Raw genomic sequence first — 26,643 nt, 5'->3', positions numbered from 1 at the left:
ATTTATTATAATTCATTTCTGGATATAATTTATTTTACTTTTAATTATATTAATTTTCTACTTTAGTTAGTTACACTCCCATCAAATTTGAGAATAATGTTCGCTCTTATTATTTAGTACAATTTCATTTTATCGAACAATGTATAGATATCGTTTACTATGAAGATCCATGAGATTATTGGATAAATTTTAAACAAACTCTGGTTCCCATCGATCTAAATACATGCTGTGCTATCGTTAAGATTGCAGAGTATATGATGCGCTTATTACGTAATATATACCGATAGCAGCTTTATTTCAGAGTAACGAAATATTAAATTCAGTGAATGAAAGATATATCCGTCGAATAAAAGTTTATGATAACAATAACCTATGATAAACAGAGTTGTATATTTCTATTAAGATTTTAAGATATGCCTTTTTGATCACGGTATTTTTATTTAAATATGTTAGTAACCATGGCATGTGTCTTTTTTTTTATAGAAAAAAGAGATCAGTATAATTTTATATGAAAAGCGCTTATCTTCGAAATGAAATCCCGTGCCTTTTTTTACCACTGCAATTCTATCATAATACAGAATCTGTTGAAAAAAGTGATATACTATGAAATAATGATTAAATAAAGTGAAACAACCCCTTAATAAAATAATATCGGTCAATGTGATTTGAGGATGAAATATTTTATTTTATTCGGTTCCGTATGATTGAATCATTGTTAAATAATAACAGAGCTTAAATATCTATACTTGAAGTCAAACAGCAATGCTATTTAAGAGAGTTCAGTAATAAACCAGATGTAAAAAATATCGATATTAATGATTTATTCCTGTTTAATCAAACTTTTGATATAGGTCTATATTGGATTGATTGACAATTGGGTTAACAATAACAATTTAATATTAATGCTTTTACAATATAATATTATATCTTTTAGTATGTCTTTTATGTTACAATTATTAAAAAATATTATATATTATTTTGATATTATACATTTATTATTGTACTATTGAATAATTTTGATTTATGTTTTTTGTTTATTATAACTTTTTAGTCGATTATGAAGTACTTTTTTTTCGAACATATGAAAATAAGTATCAAGACGTGCAATAGAAAGAATGTTTATGGATAAAGGAGGAATTAAATTGAACAACGGTGGCGTAATTTTTTTTTATTAATTCAAAATCTTCTAAATTATGATTCATATAAAATAATTAGTAAAATTTTTAAATAGAAGATGTTAAATATTTTGTTGTAATAATAATAAATTACATCAAGAGAACAAATTAAATTTCTTTACAGATAAAGATTTTTTCTTATATCTCGAGCTAAGCAATTGAAAAAAAGTCGATTGTTCCTAGAAACAATGTAGCACAGTGAGATTATCATGCATTCGATATCGCATAAAAACCGAGTGATTTTGAAATCGTTTACTTTACAACATCAGGTAGGCATAAGCGCATAAGAGGGCGGTATTGTAATAGCGACTGCGCAATCAATCGAAATAGCACGATATGGTATAACGTATGCGTGTGTAAGTACAAATACACAAGGTGGGGGATACTTTTTTTAGTGTCTCTCTCGTTTCATTCGTTAGCTCGAGTTTTTAGTAAATTCGCGTTTGTAGGAGCGACTTATGATGTTTAGTCACGTTTAAGTTCTCAACTCTACACTACTAGTAAGGAAATGTCCAGGATCTGCTATACTGGGCTCTTCTCGTACTAAGAAGAACGCAGCAGTACGTGCTTGCATGTGAATGCGCCTCGATTTTGTATTTTTCTACGTTTCGCCGTGCTGTTTTCAATATGTGTCCAGTATTCCTCTGAAATTTCCACAACTCGTCAATCATATGAAAAATGTCGAAGCTCGGTGACAAACAGAGCTATGCGCAGACATACAAGCTCGTCGTCGTTGGCGCGGGTGGCGTCGGAAAATCTGCGATCACGATACAATTCATTCAAGTGAGTACTTTTTATGGCCAATAGGTGTAGCAAATACGTACGTGGGTGTACGTATAGACGTATGTGTATCCGTGTGTATCGTTTGTGCTTGTGTACTCTATCATACATACAGTGGCTCACGAAAGTAACGGATCACTCCTAGAAACTTTGCATGTATATGTTATACAAAATATTTTGAAATCTCAACACTGCACAAGACGCGATTATCGTGCTTATATTGGTAAAATTTGAAATGAATTTGAAAATGTATATAAAAGTTACATCCCAATTCTTATTGGGAGTATATACTTCGTAAATATTGTCAAAGTAGTAATTACTCAATTCAAAATCAGTTACTCAATACATTAATAAGTTATAATATTTAGTGAGACAAGTTTTAGCACTAATTGTATGTATAAGACTACATCCATGCTGTATTCTAATTTTTCACCAACGATAAGTGTATACTTGCAATAAATGCTTTAGAACTTCTATATACATTTTCGGATTGGTTTCAAATGTGCCTATTATAACCACAATAGTCTCATTACAGTTCTATGCACATAATATATTCATAAAATAAATTTTCAAACATTTTCGATACTTTCGTACATGTATGTATAAATGGTATATATGACGTATATACAGGGTGTCGCAGTAGTCATCGACAAAATGGCGATTCTATGTGAAAAAATAAGTCGAAAATATACAATAAAAGTTTTCCATATGACATTTCGTTTTCGAGAAAAGAGAGTTTGAAAGTTTGCCAATTATACTTAAACTTGACTAATACCGGACTGGACAAAAGCAAATAATTGACAGGAGGTTATTTTACGTATGAAAATAAGTCGAAAATAAAATTTTAGAATAAAATTTTTTCATAGGACACTGCGTTTCCGGAAAAATGAAATTCGGAAATTTCTATGTACCATAATTACCGTAACACCCTGTATTTATGACATTTATTTGTGTACATTATGCATATTAGATTTGTCAATCGGATTCGTTTTCATGCGTCCTACGTCCTACGTCATTCGCGATCACTTCAAATAAAGGAATAATGAAGCGAATAATGAATTATAATAAATTATATTGGAAATATTTCATAAATAATGTTGATATGTCAAGGTAAACAATTGGACTGTTATATTTCGCTTATGAATATTTTCGTAATTACGCTTGCACTGGATACTAAAAAAAGGAACAAGCCTACTTTTATCATCGATTATGTCATATATAACTGGGGATAAGATTGTTGATATAGCCACGTAATATTATAATACTCGCATAATATATTATTTTTATATACATGTATAGTAATACGCAACAGAGATTGTTTTGCACGTACTTTAAAGTAATAATTTAAGATATTATATACTTAAATTTGTATAAATTATAATTTTTTAAGTTATATTCTTTATAGTCACAATGAATTGTTTTATACGACAGATTTACTTGCACGATAATTTTTTAGTATTATTTATAATGAGGTTTTGATTATTATTTTGTACTAATTTCACTAATATTTTTCAGAGCTATTTTGTAACCGATTATGATCCAACAATCGAAGATTCTTATACCAAACAGTGCGTTATCGACGATATACCTGCGAAACTCGATAGTGAGTAAACTGATAACAGTGAGACGCTATATATTAATTATCGTTTCATATTTATTTGTATAATACAATTGTAATATCTTCTATAACTTATTTTATATTAATTTTCATGCAGTTCCATAATGAATCATGGGTTTGTTATTGTAAGAGTATAATTCCTTATTTATTCAATTTTAGAATGAATATTTTATGAAAAAGTTAGAATGGTCAGTTTATAAACATTAAAAACAATACTACATATATATTGTAGAATGTTTTGAATAATAAAACTAGTAATATTTATGTAATTTTAGTATTAGATACAGCAGGTCAAGAAGAGTTTAGTGCAATGCGAGAACAGTATATGAGAAGTGGCGAAGGCTTCCTACTTGTATTTTCGATAACTGAGCTTTCATCTTTTGATGAAATATTAAAATTCCATAGGCAGATACTTAGAGTAAAGGATAGAGAAGAATTTCCTATGCTTATGGTTGGCAACAAAGCTGATTTGGATTATCATAGAGTTGTAAGTAAATAAAATATAAAGAATTTAATATAAAGAACATTATATTAATATATTAGTATGTTAATATTCACTGTTTTACATGCATAGGTTCAAGTTGAAGAGGCACAAAATAGAGCTCGTCGATTGAAAATTCCATATATTGAATGTAGTGCAAAATTAAGAATGAATGTTGACCAAGCCTTTCACGAATTAGTAAGAATTGTCAGAAAGTTTCAGTTATCTGAAAGACCACCACTTGAATTGAACTATAAAAAAAACAAAAAGAAATGTTGTATGTTGTAATGCCTAATGTGTTCTTAATCAACTTATTTTTGTACTAATAAAATGGTACAAAAGGGTTGAATCAAAATCGAAATTGGAATCAATCAAATCACAAGGATTATTATCTATAATTAAGTTGAAATAGGAATTTGAAATCTGAAACAAGGGATTGTTGAAGTGCTTTTGAAAATAACACTTAGATTACTTTAACTTGAAATTTATACACTCAACTTGAATCAAAGAGTGCTTTAAGCAAATATAATATTTTTGAGTATGCTACAAATACTTTGTACTCACTTCTAAAACGAATTAATACAATGGTATTTATGAAATGTGTAGTGTAATAACAAAGTTCACAAATCGTGTAATTTTAATTGTATAAGAAATAAAAATAACTTGACGTATTTTATTAGAAGTATATTAGTAGCAATGTAAGTTTTATATTAAATATATTAATATATTTAATACTATCATGGATCACATATATCCCTATATATTGAATTTATATGACGGTTTTCAAAACAAATTATAATATTATTTAAAATATTTATTTGTAAATATGCATGTATATATTTATTATATATATTAATTATCAATTAATATAGTGCAGTAAGATCCTAACAAAGAGTGAGACCAATAACAACTCTAATGTGAAATTTTTAATAATTTCTTTGATTTAACACAATTTTAGTTATAGTTATTTAATTTTTCTATCATGATTGCAGCAAGTAAAGTTTAAGAAAGTTTATGATATTTTGATGTGTTCATAAAACAGTTCGTTGAATTAATCGAACTTGTTTATTTATATACAATAATATTTTATGTTTATTTTTGCCATAATTTTTCTAGTGTTATGTAAAAAATTGTTTTTACACTTAAAATAATAGAAATTAAGTTATTATAAACAATTTCCTGTTTACTCTTATGATTATTAAGTGTGTACTCAATATATCTATATTTTTTTATATTAAATACATGTACGATTAAAATATATTCAAATGCCATTAATCACTATATTGTAATAATATATCAAAGTTAATTATTTTATACAAATATAAAAATTCCAAGGCTAATATAAAATACAAAAATTATATTTATTTTTGTAAATTGTAATGTATTTGTAACAAACTTTTACACGTAACTGATATATAAGTTTAGTATGTGTTCATTAACATCTAATAAATAGTAATACGAAAATAGATAATTGTATTCATTTTTTACAACGAAATTGTAACAAAAAATTAATAAAAACGTTATAAACTAAGTAATTATAATTTGTTGGATATCTACAGTTGAATATCGTAAATAATAAATTTCATTAATCATTTTATAAATCTACTATTATTATTATGAATTGATTATATGATAAATATAAAATATATTAGCATGTAAATAATTTCTTTTTATGGGTACAAATACAATTAAAAAATAAATTATTTATTAGTCAACTGAAATCAACTTCGATGACATTCGAGCGAGTTTTTACAAGACTTTTATTCCTTAACCTTCTCTGATAATAATAGCGTTCTCCGAATTATTATTTTTGCAAAATAGATTTTGCAAGAATATTTTACCTTAAAAACAATTTTTATACAGAAAATATGCAAAAAATGAGATATATAGAGAAAAAGGAAATTAAACAATTGCATATATGTACCATGTATTTATAGATTGCAATTTTATTACTCGATTAGGTTATATTTCACGTTCACGTTATTAATACAGCTCTATTATCAATACAATAAAATCGGACAATTTAATATTGTTATTTGATAAAAGAAATAATAATGATAAGTTTTACACAACGGAACATTCACCCTAATTTAGTCAGTAAGCAACTGGCACGCAAGGTGGTCAAACGGGATTCCCATCGTGGCTATTCTTAACCAGACCAGGCTAATATTGAATCCGCTCAATTACTTCCAGCTACACTAACATCAGCAATAAATATAACTGTTATTACGAATTTTTAATTTCTTTTCGCATCCCATTACACACTCACATGAATGAACGGCGCTACATAGAATACATTTATTTTTATTCTGTTTCGTTAAATGACATTACGTGTACAACTTTCATTTTACAAAAAACACCTGAAGCGAAAACAGATTTTACGTTTAGATGCTAATAAGTTTCTCACACGTCAATGTACGTCTATGGACAGCGTACAACGGGAAATATATACAGACAAGAAAAAAACCTGGCAATTATTGTAATAATTATGTAAACAATTTTGTTTTACACGATAATATTAAAACAGTAGCTTATGAAAGAAATTTTTTATAAAACATTTTGAAATTTCATCAATACTGTAATGAGACTCAACTGTCATGATTATATCGATAGCATCTGAAAAAAATTTGAAAAGATTACAAAACGTTTAGTTTAAGTATATATATTTCGTACAAATCGCACAAATCACAAACGTATGTAATCAATTATCCATTATAAATATTAATAAGCTCTACATTCACTGGAACAATCTTTATGATTTATTATTTGTTTAAGATGGCTCAAATTTGATCAATATAACTCAATACAGTGTTAATGAAATCTCAAAATATTATATAAAGTTACATGTTACGCATACATACATAAAAGATTTTTACGATAAGTGTTCATATACTTTCGTGAATCATTGTATGTAATATCTTGCAAAAAACGATATTTGCGGTATTTAAGTCAAACAACATTTTTTATGGTCCGTAAAAATTATTATAGTATCGTATCGTTATTAAGAAGTAAAAATAAAACGAAGTACAATGGCTACAAAGAAAGAAAAAAGAAAAAAATTAGCAAATAACCTTATTTTCCAATGAATCATTTTTTTATCAGAATGTTCATTCAATTTTCATAATCATCAAATTTTCGCTGTCACATGAAACGTATTTCTAAATAATACAAAATGTAATCTATTTGTACCTAATTAATTAATTGATAAATTTAAAAAGATATACAAATACTTTTTGTAACTACCGTATAAAATGAAAAGAAAGATTTATATACAAGGATCTCGGCAATACATTTTTATTTGCCCAAAGAGAAGAGAACATCGTCGGGACTTCTTGGTAAGAAGAAAGACGAGCTGGGAAGAAACAAGATTGCGAGGAAGAAGAATGCCCAGGTTAAAAATAGCAGCGCGCATTTTCAAATAAAAAGTGATAAGCAACCTGCAGGATAACGATTAAGGAGGAGGGTAAAGAAGGGAGCGCGAGAGGGAAAAAAAGGAGCAATACCGACCGAGCAGAAGGAGATGACCAGTAAAAACGGACTGAAAGAACGTTCGTTGGTAGAAAGAAGATGTACAAAAGCAACCACATCTGTACAGTAGGGGAAGAGAGCAGAGAGAAGAAAGAATCTCCCCGATATCTTAGCTTGGCCCACTGGAATAATATATTGGCTATAACGTATGGTGGTCAAGCTTGGCTCGGTGTTGGTTCGAATAAAGGTGAGAACCGGTGGTGCGTACAGGGTCTGGAAGGAGGAATCTCCCACCCTGTGTAACTTTTACCCGTGTATTTCGCATGGTTTACTGGCTATACGATCAAGTGCATCTAGCACCAAACCGCTAAGTAAACCTGCTCTATCTCCCGCCACGAGGCCGCAGCATGATCGAAATACACATTTGATCGAAATTATCGTACGTAATCGGTGAATATTTTTTGATAAGGATAATAACAAGATCGTGGTTGCAACCTCGAGAGAATTTCGCGATAATCGCGTTTCAGGATCCGTACCTACGCTTACGATACGCACGCGATACGTGTATGTTTGTGTGTAACGTCGCAGCAGTAAGCAAATTGTGATGTAATGGAAACGCGACCGATTCCTATGAAAATGTACGAGTTTTACCGAGTTTCACTAGTCGCGCGTCTATATAAAATCTCTACATTTATATAAGCAAATGTATGTATTTATATAAGCAATGCAAATCGTTATTGTTCATATTTAGTGTTTAAACCAGTTATTCGATACAAGGTCTTTCTTTCTATTTCTAAATTTCATTTAGATCCTCAGTACTTTTGATAGAAATCGTTCCGTGTAGTATATCTAAAATAGTAAAACGTTATCATGCGCAAAGAGAAACGTGCATCCATTCACCACCATCTGCTTTCCTCTAGGCATTATATAAACGTACGTATCAATGTAAAAACGTTGTTTTCGCGTGTTACACTTTGAATAATGTATAATGTAGTTTCTCATTCTTTTTATGTCATAGATACGATCGTTTTCAATAGATCTTCGTTTTGTTCGATACTATCGATTGTACATACAATAGCTCACGAAGTATTTATGTATATATTATGCATGTTACATAAAAATGAAACACTTTGAAATTCGATTAGTATTGTAACGAGAGTCGACTATTTACGTATTATATGTTTAAGATGATTAATCATGATCTATACTAGTCTCGAATTAAATATACGTTTGCAGTAACTATGTTGTAACTATCTTCAGATTGGTTTCAAAGACCAATATAATCATCGTCATGTCTCATTACAGTGCTAATGAGATTTCAGTGTTTTATATTATACACACAATTTCAATAAATACACATGTTGAAATACTTCCGTGAACCATTGTATATTGATAAAATATGGAATCACTCTTAAAATGAATACGTATAAAGGTAAATATTAGAATACATTTATTGCAAATACACATTTAGAAAAATATTCGTTTCAGTATAAATAGCTTTAAGCATATAGTTAATGTTAAAGATGCTCTAACTAATATAATAATTGATTATTCAAATACTTAATCTCTGTGAAGTGTATGCTTGCAATAAATATCAAATGAATTCTAATGAAATCTTTATGAAACAAAATAGAAACGTTTATAGAAGCGTTGAAATGCTTTAGTGAGACACAGTATATGAAACATTGTATCGAGATAGAGAAATGAGATATTCTATTTGCTAAACGGTTGTCAGTGGCTGATGTAGAGATTTTACGGAGGACACCGACGGTGATCTATTAGTTCGGTGGTTGAAAGCTGTTGCACGAATGAAGACGCTTCGATTTATGATGCTGCGATATGCTAACCATTTTCGTTTGGTTAAAGTCGAGGGCAACCTTCGGGTGTCCCTCCGCCTCCAGCTTGAGCTGGACTGAAAGAAAAGGAAGAGGGAAAGGAACGAGTTCTTCAGTGCCTGTGCACAGTCTAGTTCAAGACTCACGATGATAGTGAACGTCCCGTGAAGATTCCTCCGGCCGGGCTGCCCTTCTCTGCCTAAACAAGAAAACTAGTGTCACCGAGCGTTGTGGACCGACCACCGTTTGCACAGGTCGCGGAACCTCTACAGGTCAGTGCACGTTTATCTTTCGGATGTGACTATAATCTCGACACCGCCTTCGCGAAATCGTTAAATCGCGAATCGATTTTTTTCACGCGGTTGACATTCGATCGCTTGACAGTTTCGGATAGTTTGTTAACGTAGGAAACGTCTATCATCCGTCATTCATATTTCTTATCTAACTTAAATAATGTGTTTAATTTAATAATTTCTTTCGTACGATTTGAAGAAGTTTCAGAATAATAGAACTTGGTATTTTTTTTTTTTAATTTTAGATATTTTATATAACTGACTGGTAACAACGATAATTGATAAGGATACTATTTAGTATATTTCACGGTTTTAGGAATTTTGTTAAAAAAGATAGTATTTGATATTTTTGTCGATAATATTTAATAACTTCTATAATTGCCAAAATTTTATTAATATAGTATTTCATATTTGTTACTATTTGAAAAGTTCGATTAATAACTATAGTATGCAATAGCTTGTATAATTAAAGAAATTTCGCCACGATAACCATCACCCATGATGATAACATTATGTACTTTCGATCGTGTTTTAATCTTTAAGCGAATTTAATTTGTTTAAGTGAATGGAAATAGATTGGCCATTGCAATTATTCGTGTCAAACTTACGTGAAACGAATGTTACGCGTAAAAAATACGTAAAATCCTGCTTTTCAGGTTTCGCTGCGTTTTCCCGATCGTGTAAATATTGTTACGTTTTAAATCATCTCGCTAGGCTCATAAAATTTTGAACGGCTCGACAAAGTTACGATTCTGTGATGAATGTCGATACGTGACATTTTTGCTTTTCTTGAATTACGTGTTGTGTTTTGAAAATATTGAAAATGGTGCACGGCCATTGTTATACGTACACAGATATGCTAAATATTTCAAGATCATTTTACCTGGCACAAAGTTACTTTGAAATAATTATAGGTTAGTTTGTTTGAATCAAAGAATTATCTTCGTTTAAATTATTTCATTATTTCGCTAGCAAAAGTGAAATGAATCTTTATTTTGTTTTTATTTGAATAAAATGGAATACAAGCTTCCAAGTAACAATATCTGATTCTATTATGCCAAGAGAGTTAAAAATACAAATTTCCTCGCGCCTATACACAGGCTAGTGCAATTAATATCCAAGACTAATTGAAAGGAGAACAATTCTGAGAGCAAATGCTGTTACGTTCTAAAATAATTGGGTTTTATTGTTTATGACTGCAATAGATGCAACATACAGCGTTAAAAACTCTACCTTTATACGTTGCATCGTTTTAATATTAATTTTAATTTGTTAGATCTAAAATAGAATTACTTGTTGAAATAACGAATTGGTTCATTAATTATGATTCGTTGTTTGAAATTATCCTCCATTCTTACTTAGAGCTTCACGTTTATTTGTTATTTTGCTTTAAAAAATTCACTAATTAAGGTAATCAAAATTGATTTCGATATATCATGAAATACAGTTACAGTTTGAAAAAATCATAAATCGGCTGAATTATGTTTCGTTAGTTGAAGTTGTTATCTTTCAGTTTTATTTCCAATAAAATTTGCTCCGGGTCCTGGTTATAGCGTGCGAGAGATGTAAGTCATTGAGACCCGAGTACTCACTTTTCTTTGGCTGCACGTAACGTGAATTCTACAATCTACTATAGCTGCACGTGAAACTAATCTTGTTCGAAAGAACTCAGTTAAAAATCTCGTACCAGCTGTTTGTCAGCATATATGTAATTACGATTGCTTGAAATTATATAGTTGAAGTATAAAAAGTGGGATCGCCAATTATTCGAAGAACGACTGGATGTGCATAAAGCTATTTTAAATTGATTAAATCTTTGACTAATGATAGTATTTTTACATATCTTAGATTTCCAATCGAAATACTACGAATCACGACTTTTATTTTTATCAATTTGCATTCGTACTTTTCACAAATTGTAAAAATTTTGCAACTTTTAATTGTGCTTGAAGGAAATAAAAAATGAAATGACAAATTTGTACTTTGTAATTTAATTTAATATTATATTTTGTAATTTCGGGTTATCTATGATAAAAATTAATAAATCGAAAATATGTCTTTAATGAAAGAAGATTCTCGTAAAAATGTTACAACTTTTGTAATTGTATAATTTTTAATCTTTGCAAATAGAAATCGAAGAAGTGTCCAATTTAAACGATTGAAATAGTAAATTACAGTCTTTAGTCTTCTCACGGTAAAAGTTAATAAATTACTAAATATTGTGAAAAGCCGATAATTTGCCTATTAATTATTTCTACAAAAGAAAAATGCAAGAATTGTAATTTAGCTTCCAAGAAAAAAAGAAACTATCAAACAAATTATGTAATTAAGCGAACACGTTATTTGAGATTTCACGGTAAGATACTGTGTCGCAGTCGATATTGTTTTCTCGCAAATGATTGATTGGCCGGCTTTCTCGCCAGCATCGATATTTTTACGCGAAAGTGATGTCTAAATCATTTTCTAGAATAATATTCAGAAATAACGATATTCTCGTACATTAAAAATATTTCTTAGTGTGAAATCAAGAAATAAAAACATCACAAGTAATATAGTTAAATTGTAGTTAATATCGATGCTAATAATAGTATTACAATTAGTATTGCAACGCTATTTCTATAATTTGATAACATTTATTTGGTAATAATCGTATTAGGAAAATATCGTTCGCTTCGTTCCAAACATTTATGCGGTGTGAATAAACAAGGAGATTTTACGTGTAACTTATTAGTCACACACAGTAGTTGTTATTATAATCATCCAATAACTCAAGTCAGCCAACAATTTGCATTAAAATTTTCCTCGCGCAGAAATGATTTTTTTCAGCAGGACGCGACACGTATCCGCGCGAGGAAAAGATGCGTCATCAGAATTTCTATTATCATAAATTGTTAACATTATTATATTTTCATGTTTAGTTATAACGAATATTTCCATTAATTCTCGACTGTAACAAGTAACGAAAACCACCATTGTAGAATAACATTTCGTGGAAGAGATTATTTTTAGCGGGAGAGGATCTTCGAATTTTACTGTTTATAGAAGCAATTTAATCGACGACTATCTTCGGCATAGCTCATGATGTTACGAAGGTTTTTTTCGAAGCAAATCATAGTCATTAATACAGAATCCCTTGATAGCTCTGCAACAGTGTTTTTCTTCTTCTTTTGTTAGAGAAGGATAAAAAGGTATAGAATTACAAAAATTGCAATGTTTCTATAAGGTTTTCTCCTACTAAAACATACATATTTTTAATTCATTAACTTTTATCGTGAGGAAATTGGAAAGTATATAATAAACATTTATTATTTCCTTTTCCCATTATTCAACCGTTTATGATCCTTTGATTTTCCTTGCAAAAGAATTAGAAATTATACAACTACAAAAATAATGAAACTATAATTCCCACGAGAATATTTTCTATTAACATCACATTTTTAATTCATCAATTTGCTATTCCGGTACTTCCATCTTCTATTCGGCGTTGTTTTTCCATTCATTGCCATTTTTGTTGTGGCAATAAATCATTGTTTCTGCTCAATCAATGTAATATATTTTTTTTAATTGCTTGATACTATTTCTCAGAGTTGCCATATTCTTTTCTTGAGTATTAAGGCGTCATTTCTTATGATTGCAATATAGGTATCTTACTAGGTACCATTTTTTTTATTATCTAATACCATTTTTGGTATCAAATCTATTATTACTGTATTTATATAATTTTGTTACCATTTAGTGTCATTTTTGTTGTTGCAATATTTCATTGATTTGTGATTTTCAAACAAGTGATTGCCTCTTTATTTTGTTTACCACATTGCTTAAACTAATTAAGGGATCGTTTTTCATGTCACTTTGGCCTTTATACCCATTACCTGTGTCTTTTATTTTTTCTTAATGCCTGTCTTAAAGTTGATATTTATTACAGTATCACAGGAATAACAAGTCAATTTAACTAGCCACTATAGTACTTCTTTATTTCTGTTTACCTGATTGATGCTATAAAACGATTCATACTAATGATTCCCCGGTTGTTTTAGTGAGTAGAGCGATTTTTATTATTAGGCTGGAATATTCTTATGCATTCACGATGGCTATAAGTGTGCAAAAATATGAACAATATAAACTATACATGAACATACTATATATGAACAATATAAAATATAAACAAATATAAACAAAGAGATGCACAAATGCTAAAAATATATAAAATATCAAAAGTGAAATGTACATTATTATAATCAGAATATAAAACATTCTTTTATTCGACCTATAATACTTTATCTGTGTTTGAAAAAAAAAAGGATTTGTATAAATATCATACCATACCACTTTTTATTATTTAATATCATTTCCCGTAACATAAATTATTTTTTTATTATTTAGTACAATTTGTTATTGCAACATCTTTTTTATTGTAATACTTTTTCGATTTGCCATCAATGTCTGTAGCATTTATTGTCACTCCTTTACAGCAATATTTCTTCCTTTTGTTATCAATTTTTTTACCATTTATTGCCATTTCTGTAGTAACATTTTTCTCCCTCGTTATTAACATTTGTAAGTACCATTCATTCGATGCCACTTTTATCGTAAAGTTATTTACAATTTAACATCACTTTTTCGTTGTTCTCAGTACCATTATTGTTATCGAAATTTTGTTTTACTATAATATACTGTTTCATAAATTCTAGACGAAACAGTCTCGGTTCCTTATAACGGTTATACCGCGTCAAGGTTTTACATAATTACTTTAACATACGAAATAGGTACCATAATACTTTCCAAGGTCGTATTATACTAAAATATTCTACGAAAGGTCGAACTTCCTGCAAATTCACAAAATTCGTAGAATATAAATTTTCAATTAATTAATTTATCTAGGAATATGTACTTTGGAATACAAATTTAGAAACGTGAATTTATTATATTTATATTGATTCTAGCATAGATATCAATAAATTAGCTGTTAATAATTTAAAAAAATTCTAGATTCTAATACGACAAGAAGAAAATAATTGAAAATCAACAGAATAAACGAAGTACCATAATATTATATAGATGAAGGTATTTGGCTCTATGCCAAATATGTGACAGGAAAAAGTCAGAATCGATCGAACATAACCTTAAAGGCTGCTCAATATATAGTTAATTTAGACCAGAAACATACATAAATAAAAACACTAGGCAAATTATGAAAGCGAACACTGAAGGGCATCTATGAAGATTACTGTTTCGTATAGATGGCAATGAGAAGTAGCGCAATTTGCCTCGAGTACTAAGATACATATCTTCATTTATGGCAATGTGTTATTATTAATTGCTAGTAATAAGAATAGGAATAAGATTCACGCAGATAGTATCATCGTCACTATACCAAAGTAAGATTCTTACTTATACGTATATCTTATACTCATATACTTTGGTAATATTACTACTTATTTATTTACATATATTTGCAACTAGTTTATTATCGAAGCTTGCAATGGGCGAAATCCTAACGCAAGAATAATAATAATAATAAAATAAATAAATATTAGCTGTTGATTGTGCTATTAATATCGATAAATTAGCCGAGGAAAAATGATACTATTCGTGGAAAAACGTGAGAAAGAAAACGGTGGCAATAAGATTATCTGAGTAGCGTAAGCTTTTATTTATTTGTCTCGTTACACGAGGTTCTTGAATCGTTTTCATAAAGGTCAAATAACGTTAGAGGAGGAAATACCACTGTAGTTAAAGTTAGCGGCAATGCCTCGAGCAATACGACGATTCTAAAATGACCGACGTTAAGTGACGCTGAAACAGACCTCTAAGAATGTAAAGAACTTCTTAAATATCTCGACTTTGCACCTCTTACAGCTTATGGCTCTTTATGCGAAAACAAGTCCTGCAGGTTATACCGTACTTTTGCTGATATTGCTCAATACGGATACCTATAAATACCATCGTCTTCACCCGGGTTCATTTTGGCAAAAATTCGAAGACTTTTTCGACTCCGTTTCCATGTTTTTTCAACTAGAATTTCTACGCATTATGTCACGTTATTACAGTAATAATTAATGGGATTTTCTTTCTTTCTCTCTTTTTTTTTTTTTTTTTCTTTGACGAAATCGATGACATGACGCGTGACGAGCGAGGCAGGATAAAAACGCAAATATTGAAAAAGTGTTTATTAGGACATCTCTACGCTTGCTCCATTGACGCGCAATTTTAACACGTTCAAGTACGTTTAGCGAAGCGTCAATTGCTTCGTGGTAATTAAAGTCTCGTGTTGCCACTGAAAACCATTTCTCATTCGCGGAAAAGATGACCAATTATTATTTGAATGCCGTCACGTACGGATTATAAATTTATTTGGTCTTCGTCAGCGCGGATTTTGGACAGAAATTTGTTCTCATCGAATTTCCCTACTAACTTCCTGCATTTAACATGTTAAAACGTCTCGATGAAAATATGTTTGTTCGATAACTTGCCGTTAACTTACTGTGTATTTAAAGGCCTCGTATAAGCGTTGAAACGTGTCGTATTACATCGACACCTGGAAATCTGCATCAGTTTCAGTTTATGGTATGATAACGTTGGAACAAGTGTTTCAAAATGCCCGATTATTTTCCAACTGCGGTATTATTATCGATAATAGGAGGTTGATCATAAAGAGCAAAAATTGTACATTGAACAGAACCAGGCAGGAAGATAGCTAATCAAGAGGAACAAATTTTCTCAATCGTTTTAGCGTTTTATTGTAAGAATTGAAAACGAACGAACCGAATAATTCTAAGAATTATTTGCATACGGATGATTCTGCTTTTCAATATCTATTAATATATGAAGTTCGTCTAAGGATCGAGAAACAAAATACAATGATGAAAATCTACTGCAAATTATATTCGGTATCGGTACCACCCTCTGTAAGTTGAAACCTGCGCTCCAATTGAGCCTTGCTCACCGACTAAGACCGGGATTCTAATTCCTCGCATAATCGATACAAGTTGTTTCTGATGCCGATTTGCCGATACCGAATTACGTAAATTGTAACATGTATCGTGAATCCTAAGTATCGATGCATGCATCGCAACATGTTTCTTCGCGTATAGGGGCCTTCAGGGATGTATGACGTGGCTGCCGATGTGATGGAAATTCTCAAGCATTCCTATCTTTGAAAAAAGGAAAAAGAGTGTTTTATTAAGTTTTAAGTTTTAAGAGTGTTTAATTTATGTTTTAAAAAATTTCAAATTTCTTGTTTCAAGAAACTTAGGCGTTTTGTAGGATGCTCGAAAATGTTCACGAATGGCTATATTCCTTACATTCGATTTATCCACTTTGAATATTCTAATACAATTTAAATATAGTGGTATACAGTTATTTGAAATGGCATGGAATAAATTTCTATTTGTTACGGGTTCGAGTGCTGTGTTCGTCACGATTGCATCAAAGTTCATCTATTTTTATTAGGCCGTTGTGCGTTCGTTGCACGTAAATATAGAAATCGTGTCTTTGTTGTTTACTTCACGTAATCATCAATTGTAACCGAAGCACGTTTACCTTACAGTTTCATTGAACGCGTGTTCTAATGAAAATTGCATTTATTCCGGACAGGCAAGTGCGTAAGGCATTCTGCATGCGACATCGCCAACGGATCAATCTAAAGTAACGCTAGATTCCGAAACTATGCATAGTATGTTAGAAAATCTCTAATATCTAAATTAACTATTGTGGCGAAATGGGGGATATGTTATAAATGTGCATTTAAAAGAGTATGTATTAAGATATGTATAATACCTCGTTAACAGGTTCATAAATATTAGGACACTTGCTAAATTTGTATAGAACACGACAATTGTTCTAGATTGTTAGACAAATAATTAATCGATAAATTAATTAGATCGTATAAGATGATGATCCAAAATACAGGACAAAGTCTTGTGAAAACAATTTGCAAGAATTTTAAAAGATCTCATTGAAGGAATGTGGATGGAATTAAATAGTGCAAAGTTTAAATCGGATTCCTGAAACTGTTAATAGAATATAGTTAAATAACGACGTATTAGACATAATGAAATAGGTATCTGATAGGAATATCAAAATAGGAATAGAAAAATAAAGTATCTGATAATATATGAAAATAAAGAAAACATGTAACCTTATTATACGTGTAATTGGTGAGATATTTGTTGAGACGTTGAACATATTAATTCTTTATAGTCTACCGTTCCAAACAAGCTTTAATCATTTTTTAATGGTTTATTAGGTATACTTCGATTTTCTGCAAGTGTCCTAATATTTATGAACGGGGGTGTACATATATTAATCCACTGGAATACTCTGAATGTTATATTCTGTGCTCTTCATTAACATGCAACTGAATGATAATCATTTTAATAAATACACAGAAAGGTTCATAAATTTACAAAAGACATTGTTACATTGATAATCATTAAGTATATTCACGACAATGGGTGCAATGCTACAGAAGATGTACTTTCTATTTTACTAATGGAATCCAATTACTGTAAAAATCAAAATTTCTAAGGTGTTATAAATCTTATCTTACTTCATTTTAATTGTTAGCGTTAAAAATCATTACCGCAGATAAAAGTAATTGTTATTGAATTTGGAAAATATCTAATATTGTGTAAAAAATGGGGCACATATCATAAACTTGACAATGTTGATAATTCCCTTTACAAAAATAAAATACCTGACATAATACACTCACGTGATATTTCTTGTTTAAATCATTTTTCTAATACCATAAGATTTCTTTATTTTTAATAGTAATACGTTTAGCATATAGTGATATGATCTCGAAACTGTGTTCTATGAAATTATCGATCTTATCTGTGCAATAATTTGTATAACTACATATAATGAATGTCGAATGTTCTACAATAAATTTATATCTATGAAAGTATAAAAGTTAAATTATCAATCTAATTAAAAAATTGAATTTTTTAATTTTAGTTGTGAAATTATGTTACAGAAACTGGTCAAAAGTTCCTCATGTTTTCTTCCTTTTTTTAATATTCTTCTTTTATTACTGAGAAAATTTACAGAATTCTACCATATTCTTCGTTGAATACACAAATTATATCCTTCAACAGAAACAATATTTATCACGAATATTTTTCCTAATCAGATTATATTATAATAAATTTCAAAGATAATTCTAACTTCCTCAAATTAATCAATTCTTTGAAAGCTTTGATTATCATATTACTTACAATAATGTATGCCTGCTATTTGCAAGACAAGTCAGCAAAACGTTTCAACTGAATTAATCTTTGTGTGATAATATTAATGGATAGTAGTTTATATAGAACTACAATGTACACTATACTATAATTGGGGATAATTAGTACAATAATTGAAAATAACCAATAACTGTATTTACAATCTAATGGCTCATTTATTGCACACCTGGTTATTAGTTTAAAAATACCACACCAATTAACTAATATATAGATACCTACAGTATACCTATGAGCTATTGTATTTGGTACAGGAGGCACGTCAATGTCGTTTATTGAATTATCTTAATATAAATTCAAATAACGATCTACTATATAAATTACACATAGTATAATTGTTAAATATTCATTTCATAAAATTTTCGCGAAATGGGAAAAAATAGCTGAAAAGATCGGAATATTCCTTACGTGACTTACGAAAGATAAAATAAGTTATGTAATTGGGATAGTATGCGTTCGTATGACAAATGCAATTGCACAATGCGAAATTTGTTTGAAAAGTTCGAGTAAAATCTGTCATTCTCTTTTTTTAGTGCGCATGCGCAGACGCGTACGCAGATGCGTGCGCGCCGCCACGTGACTATTCCATTCAATTGCATATGGGTCTGTGGATATGTGTCGTGTAATTATGGCATTACGTATAAACTATTTTTGCTACCGTTTAGTATGACTAATTTCATGAAAAATTATAAATAATTACATGAACCTATCACCATATTCCTTTTGCAAATAAAATAACTTGGAAGATGGAAGGGAGTATAGTACTAATATATGTACGTATATAAATAATGCAAGAAATAACGCGATATGTTTTGTTTTCCTAGAGAAACATAGCTATATCACGTTCACTTCATACTTCAGCCTTGTCCTACATACCAGAACGTAGAAATTTTGTTTATACTTATATTCTGAAATTTCATGGTGTATTATGGTAAATGGTACATTTCACATTGACTACTGTTATCTTCATAAGACAGAATACGTATATACTTCGTGAAACACAATTTAAAACATCAATTATTTAATTATTTGTTAACCGATGTAAGAAATACAATGAAGATAGAAATTTTAACATGGTTATATTTATGATATTCATATATTATTAGTTTAGTATACATGGCTCATTTTTTATGTGAAGTATTACATTCGTACCAATTATTTCAAGAAATTTATTCAATATCGCAGAAAACGGACAGCTTGCGTTACGTATGATGTATGGGACAATTGAACGTGTTAAGCATGTTATTAGTTTTACAACACAAGGAGAAAAACTAAATTACTATCTTAGGCGTTCGGTATTTTCTGTTTTATAGTAATTGAAGTATTGTAGTTTTATCCTTTAGGCTGGATATTAAAGGAACATTGAGAACAATGGACAATTTTGACCAGAAGACTTCCTAGTTATTGTTGACAGGCATTTGAATCACGTGGACTATTGTAATAGTAATGGATTCCGATTATAAAATAGAATTTTCTCATTGCGCAGGGCTCTATATTTACTGCTTATTATCTAGAAAATTATATTATTTTTCTGTATTCTATTGATTATTTAACAGCTATGTTTATTAATTCTAAAATCTTATTTATGGTTTTATTGACTACAAATTTGACAACAAAAAGGATTATCCCTTTCTTCACGTTCACTACAAGTATTCCACCTGCGCATCGTACAATGGGGCAAATGAATGGAGAAAATCAATGAGTTATAAAGCTTCGTGAATTTCTTCTAGTGAAATCTATAAAGTTTAAATATAGTTTTTTTTAATATTTCTTACCCTGACTTTTTAAACATTTTTGTAAAAATATAATAATGAAGATTGTGGGACTCATTTAATAGAAGCGAGTAAAATATTTTTTGTATAATCTTTCAAATAATTTTTCACTTTTCCTGAAAAGCTTGCTTGAGTTGTGTCATTTTTGAAACACATGTTTTGTTGATAATTTAAAAATATCGAATTATCGCTGTCGGTAAAATAGGGCGCGCTACTATTCTTAACTCCAATAAGAGAGCGCTACCTTTACCCGCTTAATTGATCAGGTCTGGACCATTTATACAAGGACCATTGTTTAATATACTTTATATCTGTAACTATCTAATGTCATGTTTCGTATAATTACAGATCAATCTAATTGAGTGCTTTTCACCACATTCTCCACGCTAACATGACGACGAAGAGTGTAAAAACGAAATTAGTCCCGCCGGATGGAGGATGGGGATGGGTCGTCCTTTCTTCAGCTCTTGTCGTGAACCTCCTTATTCCGGGTACCGTGAAATCGTTTGGTGTCCTCTTCGTCGAATTTCTTCACGTTTTCAAATCCACTTCTACCGCCGCCTCATGGATGCCAGCTTTATGCTACTTTTTATACAACTCTTTAGGTAAGCCAATTTTTACATTCATATATTTTCTCATTGCAAATTAAATGAGAAGTAATAAGATGTCTCATCTCATATTGCTGTTATAGCTACTAAAATTAATAAACTATATAATGATTGTTTATGCTATAAATTAAATTAGATCATTACGTCACTGTTAAACACCGTCCTTCCACATTTTTAAAAACTTTCAATGAATAATTTGTTGAAATTTAACATAAATTTTTGTAGACTTATGAAGGAAAGTCACTGCATTTTTTCTAACCTATAGATGTTTGTAAATAAAATAAGCTTTCAAGTAAATTCTCAGATATACATGACACATCATAGTTTCACTATTTAAAATCATATTTTGCTCTTTCAATACAATATTAAGATTAGATAAAATAAATGATATCTTATAGGTCCACTATCCAGCATTTTATCAACTAGGTACTCCTACAAAACAGTGACCATCATCGGCGGCGCGTTTGCAGCTAGCGGGATGATGCTGAGTTACTTTGCTAATTCAGTTTCCTATTTATACGTTAGGTATAATAAAATCATCTTAAGAACCTTGACATTTTTATTTTGATAAAATAAAAAAATTATGAAAACAACATTTTTTGTTTAATAGATAAATATTCACTCTCTCTTAAATTTCTAGTAAGGAAACTTTAAAAGTAAAGATTATGAACGCCTAGTGAATAGCAACCCACTGTACATCAATGTAATTTTTGAAATGAATGCATCCCAAATACATACTTACTACACATGTATTTTGGTGTAATAGTAGAAAAATTTTTGTAAAGCATTTATAAGAAAATTTAAGAAATAATCAATTTGTTTATTAAAATTTTTTAAAAAAATTTACTCCCTTATACACTTTTAAGTGAATAACATGTGTGACAGATTGCTCTTTTACAGGCGCCCACAATCTTTTCTAAAACTTTATCATCAAAAAATAAAGGTGATCGGACATATTATTTATTAAACAAAAAAAATGTTTCTTTTATCATTTAAAAATTTATTCATTATCACTACAATTTATTGTAATAGTAAAATTAGATATTTAAAAAAAAAAGAGAACTAATAATTTTATAATTTTATGAATACAGCTATGGCTTGATGGTTGGAATTGGTGCTGGACTAACATTTCCACCAACAGTGTATATTGTAACTTCATATTTTGAAAGGCTTCGAGGTTTCGCAAATGGCTTGTGCATCTCTGGTAGTGCAATTGGAACTATCGTGTTACCACCTTTTCTACAGTATCTTCTTGATTGTTTTGGATATAGGTAATGTATCTTTATATATTGAATAGCATGTGTATAATTTATGTCACTTAAAAAAATTTAATCAAATATGATCAAATATCACTATAGTTAAAATAGTTAAAATGCATATTTTCAGAAATTTAAAAGTGTTACATTTTCATTACATTTTTAGAGGTGCAGTATTAATCATGGGTGCACTCACATTAAATACATTGGTATGTGGTTTACTATACCATCCTGTTGAACAACACATGATCATGGTACCAGTAGAAGGAGGAATTGATAATCAAGGATTAACTATAGATGAACCAGTCCCCCATAAAAAAAAACTAACAGGTAACTTAGTATTGTTTAATTGATACACTATTAAGAAACATAACAATCTAAATGAATCAGAACTATGAAAACTGAATGGGTATTTAACAATATATATTATATTGTACATATAATGTGCACATTTGAAATATTTTAAATTTGAATATTTTTATGACACTGAAAAGATAATTTTTTGAGATGAGTTGTAAAATTAAATTAAATTTTGGATCTTTTCAAAGCATCCAGCACGATTGAGAATGAAACATCATGCAGCAATACAAGATCAAAGAAAGAAGAAAGTTCTGAAACTGAAAATATAATGAATAACTCTAAAATAAATCCTTGTTTGAAAGATAAAAATGAGGATAAAGGCGATGAAGCAAAGAAAAAAAATACTTTCGAAAAAGGTCCTAGTTTGAACAAAGAGAAAGAAGATACTGTAAATTGTCAAAACGTGGATTCTTTACGAAGAGAAAGTAATACTTCTGAAGTTCTTGTAACTTCCAATAAATTAAAAAATGAAAAGCTAGAGTTGAATAACACATCGTTGAGTAAGAACAGAGACGAGAAGTTGTTTGAAAGTTCGAAAAGAGAACTAGGAGAATTGTCAGAAAAATCAATATCTGGAACATCGTTGACTAAGGTTGAAGTAAAAAATAAACGACAATTCTTTGACTTGAGTGTACTTAGAGATCCAATTTATTTAGTAATTCTCATTTCAAACTCTACCTCAGCTATCAGCAATACCAATTTTATGATCTTACTGCCTTCATATGCTATTTCACAAGGATTTGATAAGAATTCTTCAGCATTACTTTTATCAATTGTTTCTGCTCTTGATTTAGTTGGGCGAATCAGTGGTGCTTCATTATCAGATATCGACTTTGTGCCAAAGTATTATTATTTCGTTGGTGGCCTGGGTACTAGTGGAATAGCTTTGGCATTATTACCTATGGCAACAAGTTATACAATGCTTTCTTTCTTTTGTGCATTGTTTGGATTGTCTTCAGGCATGTACATTGGTATCACAACGGTAATTTTAGCAGATATGCTTGGCACAGAAAAACTTAGCTCGTCATATGGGATATCTTTATTTGTTAATGGAGTTCTTCAATTAATTGGTCCACCTATATGTGGCGTTATATTTGAAACAATAGGATCATATAAACCCATATTTCTAGCATTTGGTATTATACTTATTCTTGGCACTGCATTATGGGCAGCTGTACCTCTTATAAAGAGGAGCAACAAAAAATCTTTACAAGTTGTATAATATTTCATAATTACTAGTTTCTATAATGAATATTGCACAAGTTTAAAAATTATAAGGTATTATAGACTTGTTAATAACAGCATTATAACTGCCATTTAAACCATACAGTTTTTTTTTAGAAAATTTTTCATTTTTAATCATTTAAAGTTGCAAGTTAGTCTTTTTATTCACGGATCTATAGTAATACATCATTAATATTATTATCATTTCGAATACTGATACTGATCTAATTTTATTTGTGTATATTGATATACTTAATAACTTATAGTTTAATTATCAGTGAGTTTACTATAGTTTTATTTAGTTATAATAAGGAATTATTTTACTGTTATGGTTGTAAATGGGCATATATGCAGTCATATTTGATGTTAATAATGAAATTATATGGACAAGATAAGAGTAGAAATAAGAATATATTAACCCTACGTTTACGTATTAATATAAAATTTATTATATGATTTAAAATTTTAAGTCATGATTACATATCAATCGTACTGTATACAATTCCAAAACAAACAATTATAGCAACAAGGATATTTTAATATAATCGGTATAGTAATGCACAAACGTAACTTTATTATGATATCATTAAAGTTTAACATCTCAAGTTTACCAGCCATTAATGAAATTGAATCATGATTTTCTAATAGTTAAATAATGCTTGATAACTTTTGCTAAAATTGGCAAAAAGATTAATATTATGTTTAAATAAAGAAAAAAATAAAAATGACTTTACTATTTGTGAGAAAGTTTTTTAGGAATTTATAATTATACCAAAGCATTCTTTTGTATACTATTATCAATTTTCAATGATTTCTTGGTGCTTAAACTTGTTGGTATACTAATTTCGTCCAATATTATAGTACAATCTATATACAATGTATTACTGAGTTACATATGTCTTTCCAGAAATATCATATATTAATACATGTTAAGTAGAATTGTTATTGTGCAATACTTTTACTATTACTGAAATTTTTCTAGCTAGTTTCAATATATTTTTATATACTTCATTAACTGTAAAGAGATATGATACTTTAAATAGGTTACTTTAAGACATTTTTGAAAGTTTCCTGTGAAGAAATGTATATATAGTTATTGATATTTTAGCTACTTAAAAGTAAAAATTATGATCCATTACTATTAATATCATAGATAATCAGAGATTACATATCATAGCTGTATCGTCCATCACACTTTGTCTGAAAATTCTTTCAAAATGATGGTACTAATTAAGCACAATTTACAATTAATCAGCAGAAATGATTAAATGTAGATTTATCTTAATCCTTGCACATATAGTTACTTTTTCACACAATATGGTGCTAATTAATAATATGAAATTTGCTATTTAAAACTTGCGACTTCTATAAGCTGTAAAAAGTAAGACTTGTAATATTGATCCAATAGTAGATTTGTCAATTTTTTAAATTTGGCTAAAATTCACTACTTCCAAAATATGTTTTTAAAACACTAAATATGTAAAAAATGTAAAAATTCCAAAGTTGACATTTTTTCGGTCTTTAAAAGTAGAACATTCACTTAAATAAATAAGTCACCTTTTATAAATGATCTGAATTTTTGGATAGATCACACAAACATAAAGGTCTTCAAAATTCGAATACTGTACAAGTTTTATTTTTCAAGAAATATTAATTCAATACAAACTGTAATAGTTCTAATTCCAATTTTAGTACTAAATATATTAAAGAAACAAAGACAATGATATAAATAAATTGTTATATTATTTATGTCATTGTTTACATCATGAAAAGTATTGTATTACTAGACTTATTAGAGAATCTTTTTACTAGGAGAGATTAAAAATTACTAGATTCTGTTTATTATATGTGCATAGAAAATTTTAATTATATATTTATACCAAATACTCAGCTGTTTCTATTTATATTAGTTATAGATTTTTCCATGTATTACAATATCATTAATCACTGATGATCTGGATTTCTGTGCACATACTCTCTGGTAAAAATTTCTTCATTTTTGTACAAACGTGATGCGTCAATATGCATTCAATTTTTTAGTTCAAGTTTTTATTTGAATACTGGTTAATATTTTAAGGAACAAAAAAGTCATCTATGTATTGCAGTATATATAATTACTATAGTTTCCTTTTAGAGTTAATTGAACAAGATTTTTGTATTGTAGAGAAAATTTCTGATTTTTGTAATGATATTAAGAATGAATGCGAATGATTAAGTGTTACAAATGTAATTTTTATATCTGAGTAGCATTTATTTAAAATAATTTGTAAAATAATCAGACATTATGATTATAAATAAGAACAATGGAATGTAGCAAGAAAAAATAAGAAAAATAAGAAAGTATTATCAAATGTATTTTCTACTGAAAATAAAGAGAATTATGTCTGTATATAATGTTTTTACATACATACTATATGTAAAATATTTCACAGAAGTTTTGTTTAACTTTCTGCACGTTTCTTAAAAAATACTTTCTATATTCCTTTTCACATTACTTAAAGAAATCTTAATGTACAATAATTTTA

The 26,643-nt window shown here is 29.1% G+C and overlaps 2 protein-coding genes across 7 annotated transcripts; both read left to right on the top strand.

Moving 5' to 3' along the window:
• The first annotated feature begins 1,528 nt into the window (after positions 1 to 1,528).
• On the top strand, positions 1,529 to 4,741 carry LOC117236480 (ras-like protein 2). Of its 4 annotated transcripts, none has more exons than XM_033499479.1 (5): positions 1,529 to 1,958; positions 3,471 to 3,558; positions 3,671 to 3,698; positions 3,849 to 4,060; positions 4,148 to 4,741. In XM_033499479.1, exons 2-5 carry the CDS (start codon positions 3,490 to 3,492, stop codon positions 4,340 to 4,342), a joined length of 504 nt encoding a protein of 167 aa, XP_033355370.1. In that variant the 5' UTR covers positions 1,529 to 1,958; positions 3,471 to 3,489; the 3' UTR covers positions 4,343 to 4,741. The 4 variants fall into 4 exon arrangements, with proteins under 4 accessions (XP_033355370.1, XP_033355369.1, XP_033355372.1 ...); XM_033499481.1 differs by lacking the exon at positions 1,529 to 1,958 and adding an exon at positions 1,986 to 2,111; XM_033499480.1 differs by lacking the exon at positions 1,529 to 1,958 and adding an exon at positions 2,492 to 3,277.
• Positions 4,742 to 9,392: 4,651 nt separating this feature from the next.
• Positions 9,393 to 26,507, top strand: LOC117236464 (monocarboxylate transporter 13-like). Of its 3 annotated transcripts, none has more exons than XM_033499444.1 (6): positions 9,393 to 9,629; positions 21,019 to 21,275; positions 21,677 to 21,803; positions 22,370 to 22,549; positions 22,701 to 22,864; positions 23,083 to 24,116. In XM_033499444.1, exons 2-6 carry the CDS (start codon positions 21,062 to 21,064, stop codon positions 24,114 to 24,116), a joined length of 1,719 nt encoding a protein of 572 aa, XP_033355335.1. In that variant the 5' UTR covers positions 9,393 to 9,629; positions 21,019 to 21,061. The 3 variants fall into 3 exon arrangements, with proteins under 3 accessions (XP_033355335.1, XP_033355332.1, XP_033355334.1); XM_033499441.1 differs by having other exon boundaries at positions 9,397 to 9,629; positions 23,071 to 26,507; XM_033499443.1 differs by lacking the exon at positions 9,393 to 9,629 and having other exon boundaries at positions 20,993 to 21,275; positions 23,071 to 26,507.
• Positions 26,508 to 26,643: the final 136 nt, after the last annotated feature.

The sequence above is a fragment of the Bombus vosnesenskii genome, unplaced genomic scaffold, assembly GCF_011952255.1.
Source record: "Bombus vosnesenskii isolate JDL3184/JDL3185 unplaced genomic scaffold, Bvos_JDL3184-5_v1.1 scf7180000013349, whole genome shotgun sequence".
Classification (NCBI taxonomy): domain Eukaryota; kingdom Metazoa; phylum Arthropoda; class Insecta; order Hymenoptera; family Apidae; genus Bombus; species Bombus vosnesenskii.
Note: the sequence above shows the minus strand (reverse complement) of the source record. Positions and strands in the feature narration are given on the sequence as shown.

Coding starts and splice junctions, on each gene's coding strand:
- LOC117236480 (XM_033499478.1), top strand. CDS start 1,854: ATGTCGAAGCTCGGTGACAAACAGAGCTATGCGCAGACATACAAGCTC. Junction 1,959..3,470: donor TCACGATACAATTCATTCAA/GTGAGTACTTTT, acceptor AATATTTTTCAG/AGCTATTTTGTAACCGATTA. Junction 4,061..4,147: donor ATTTGGATTATCATAGAGTT/GTAAGTAAATAA, acceptor TTACATGCATAG/GTTCAAGTTGAAGAGGCACA.
- LOC117236464 (XM_033499441.1), top strand. CDS start 21,062: ATGACGACGAAGAGTGTAAAAACGAAATTAGTCCCGCCGGATGGAGGA. Junction 21,276..21,676: donor CTTTTTATACAACTCTTTAG/GTAAGCCAATTT, acceptor GATATCTTATAG/GTCCACTATCCAGCATTTTA. Junction 22,865..23,070: donor CCATAAAAAAAAACTAACAG/GTAACTTAGTAT, acceptor ATTAAATTTTGG/ATCTTTTCAAAGCATCCAGC.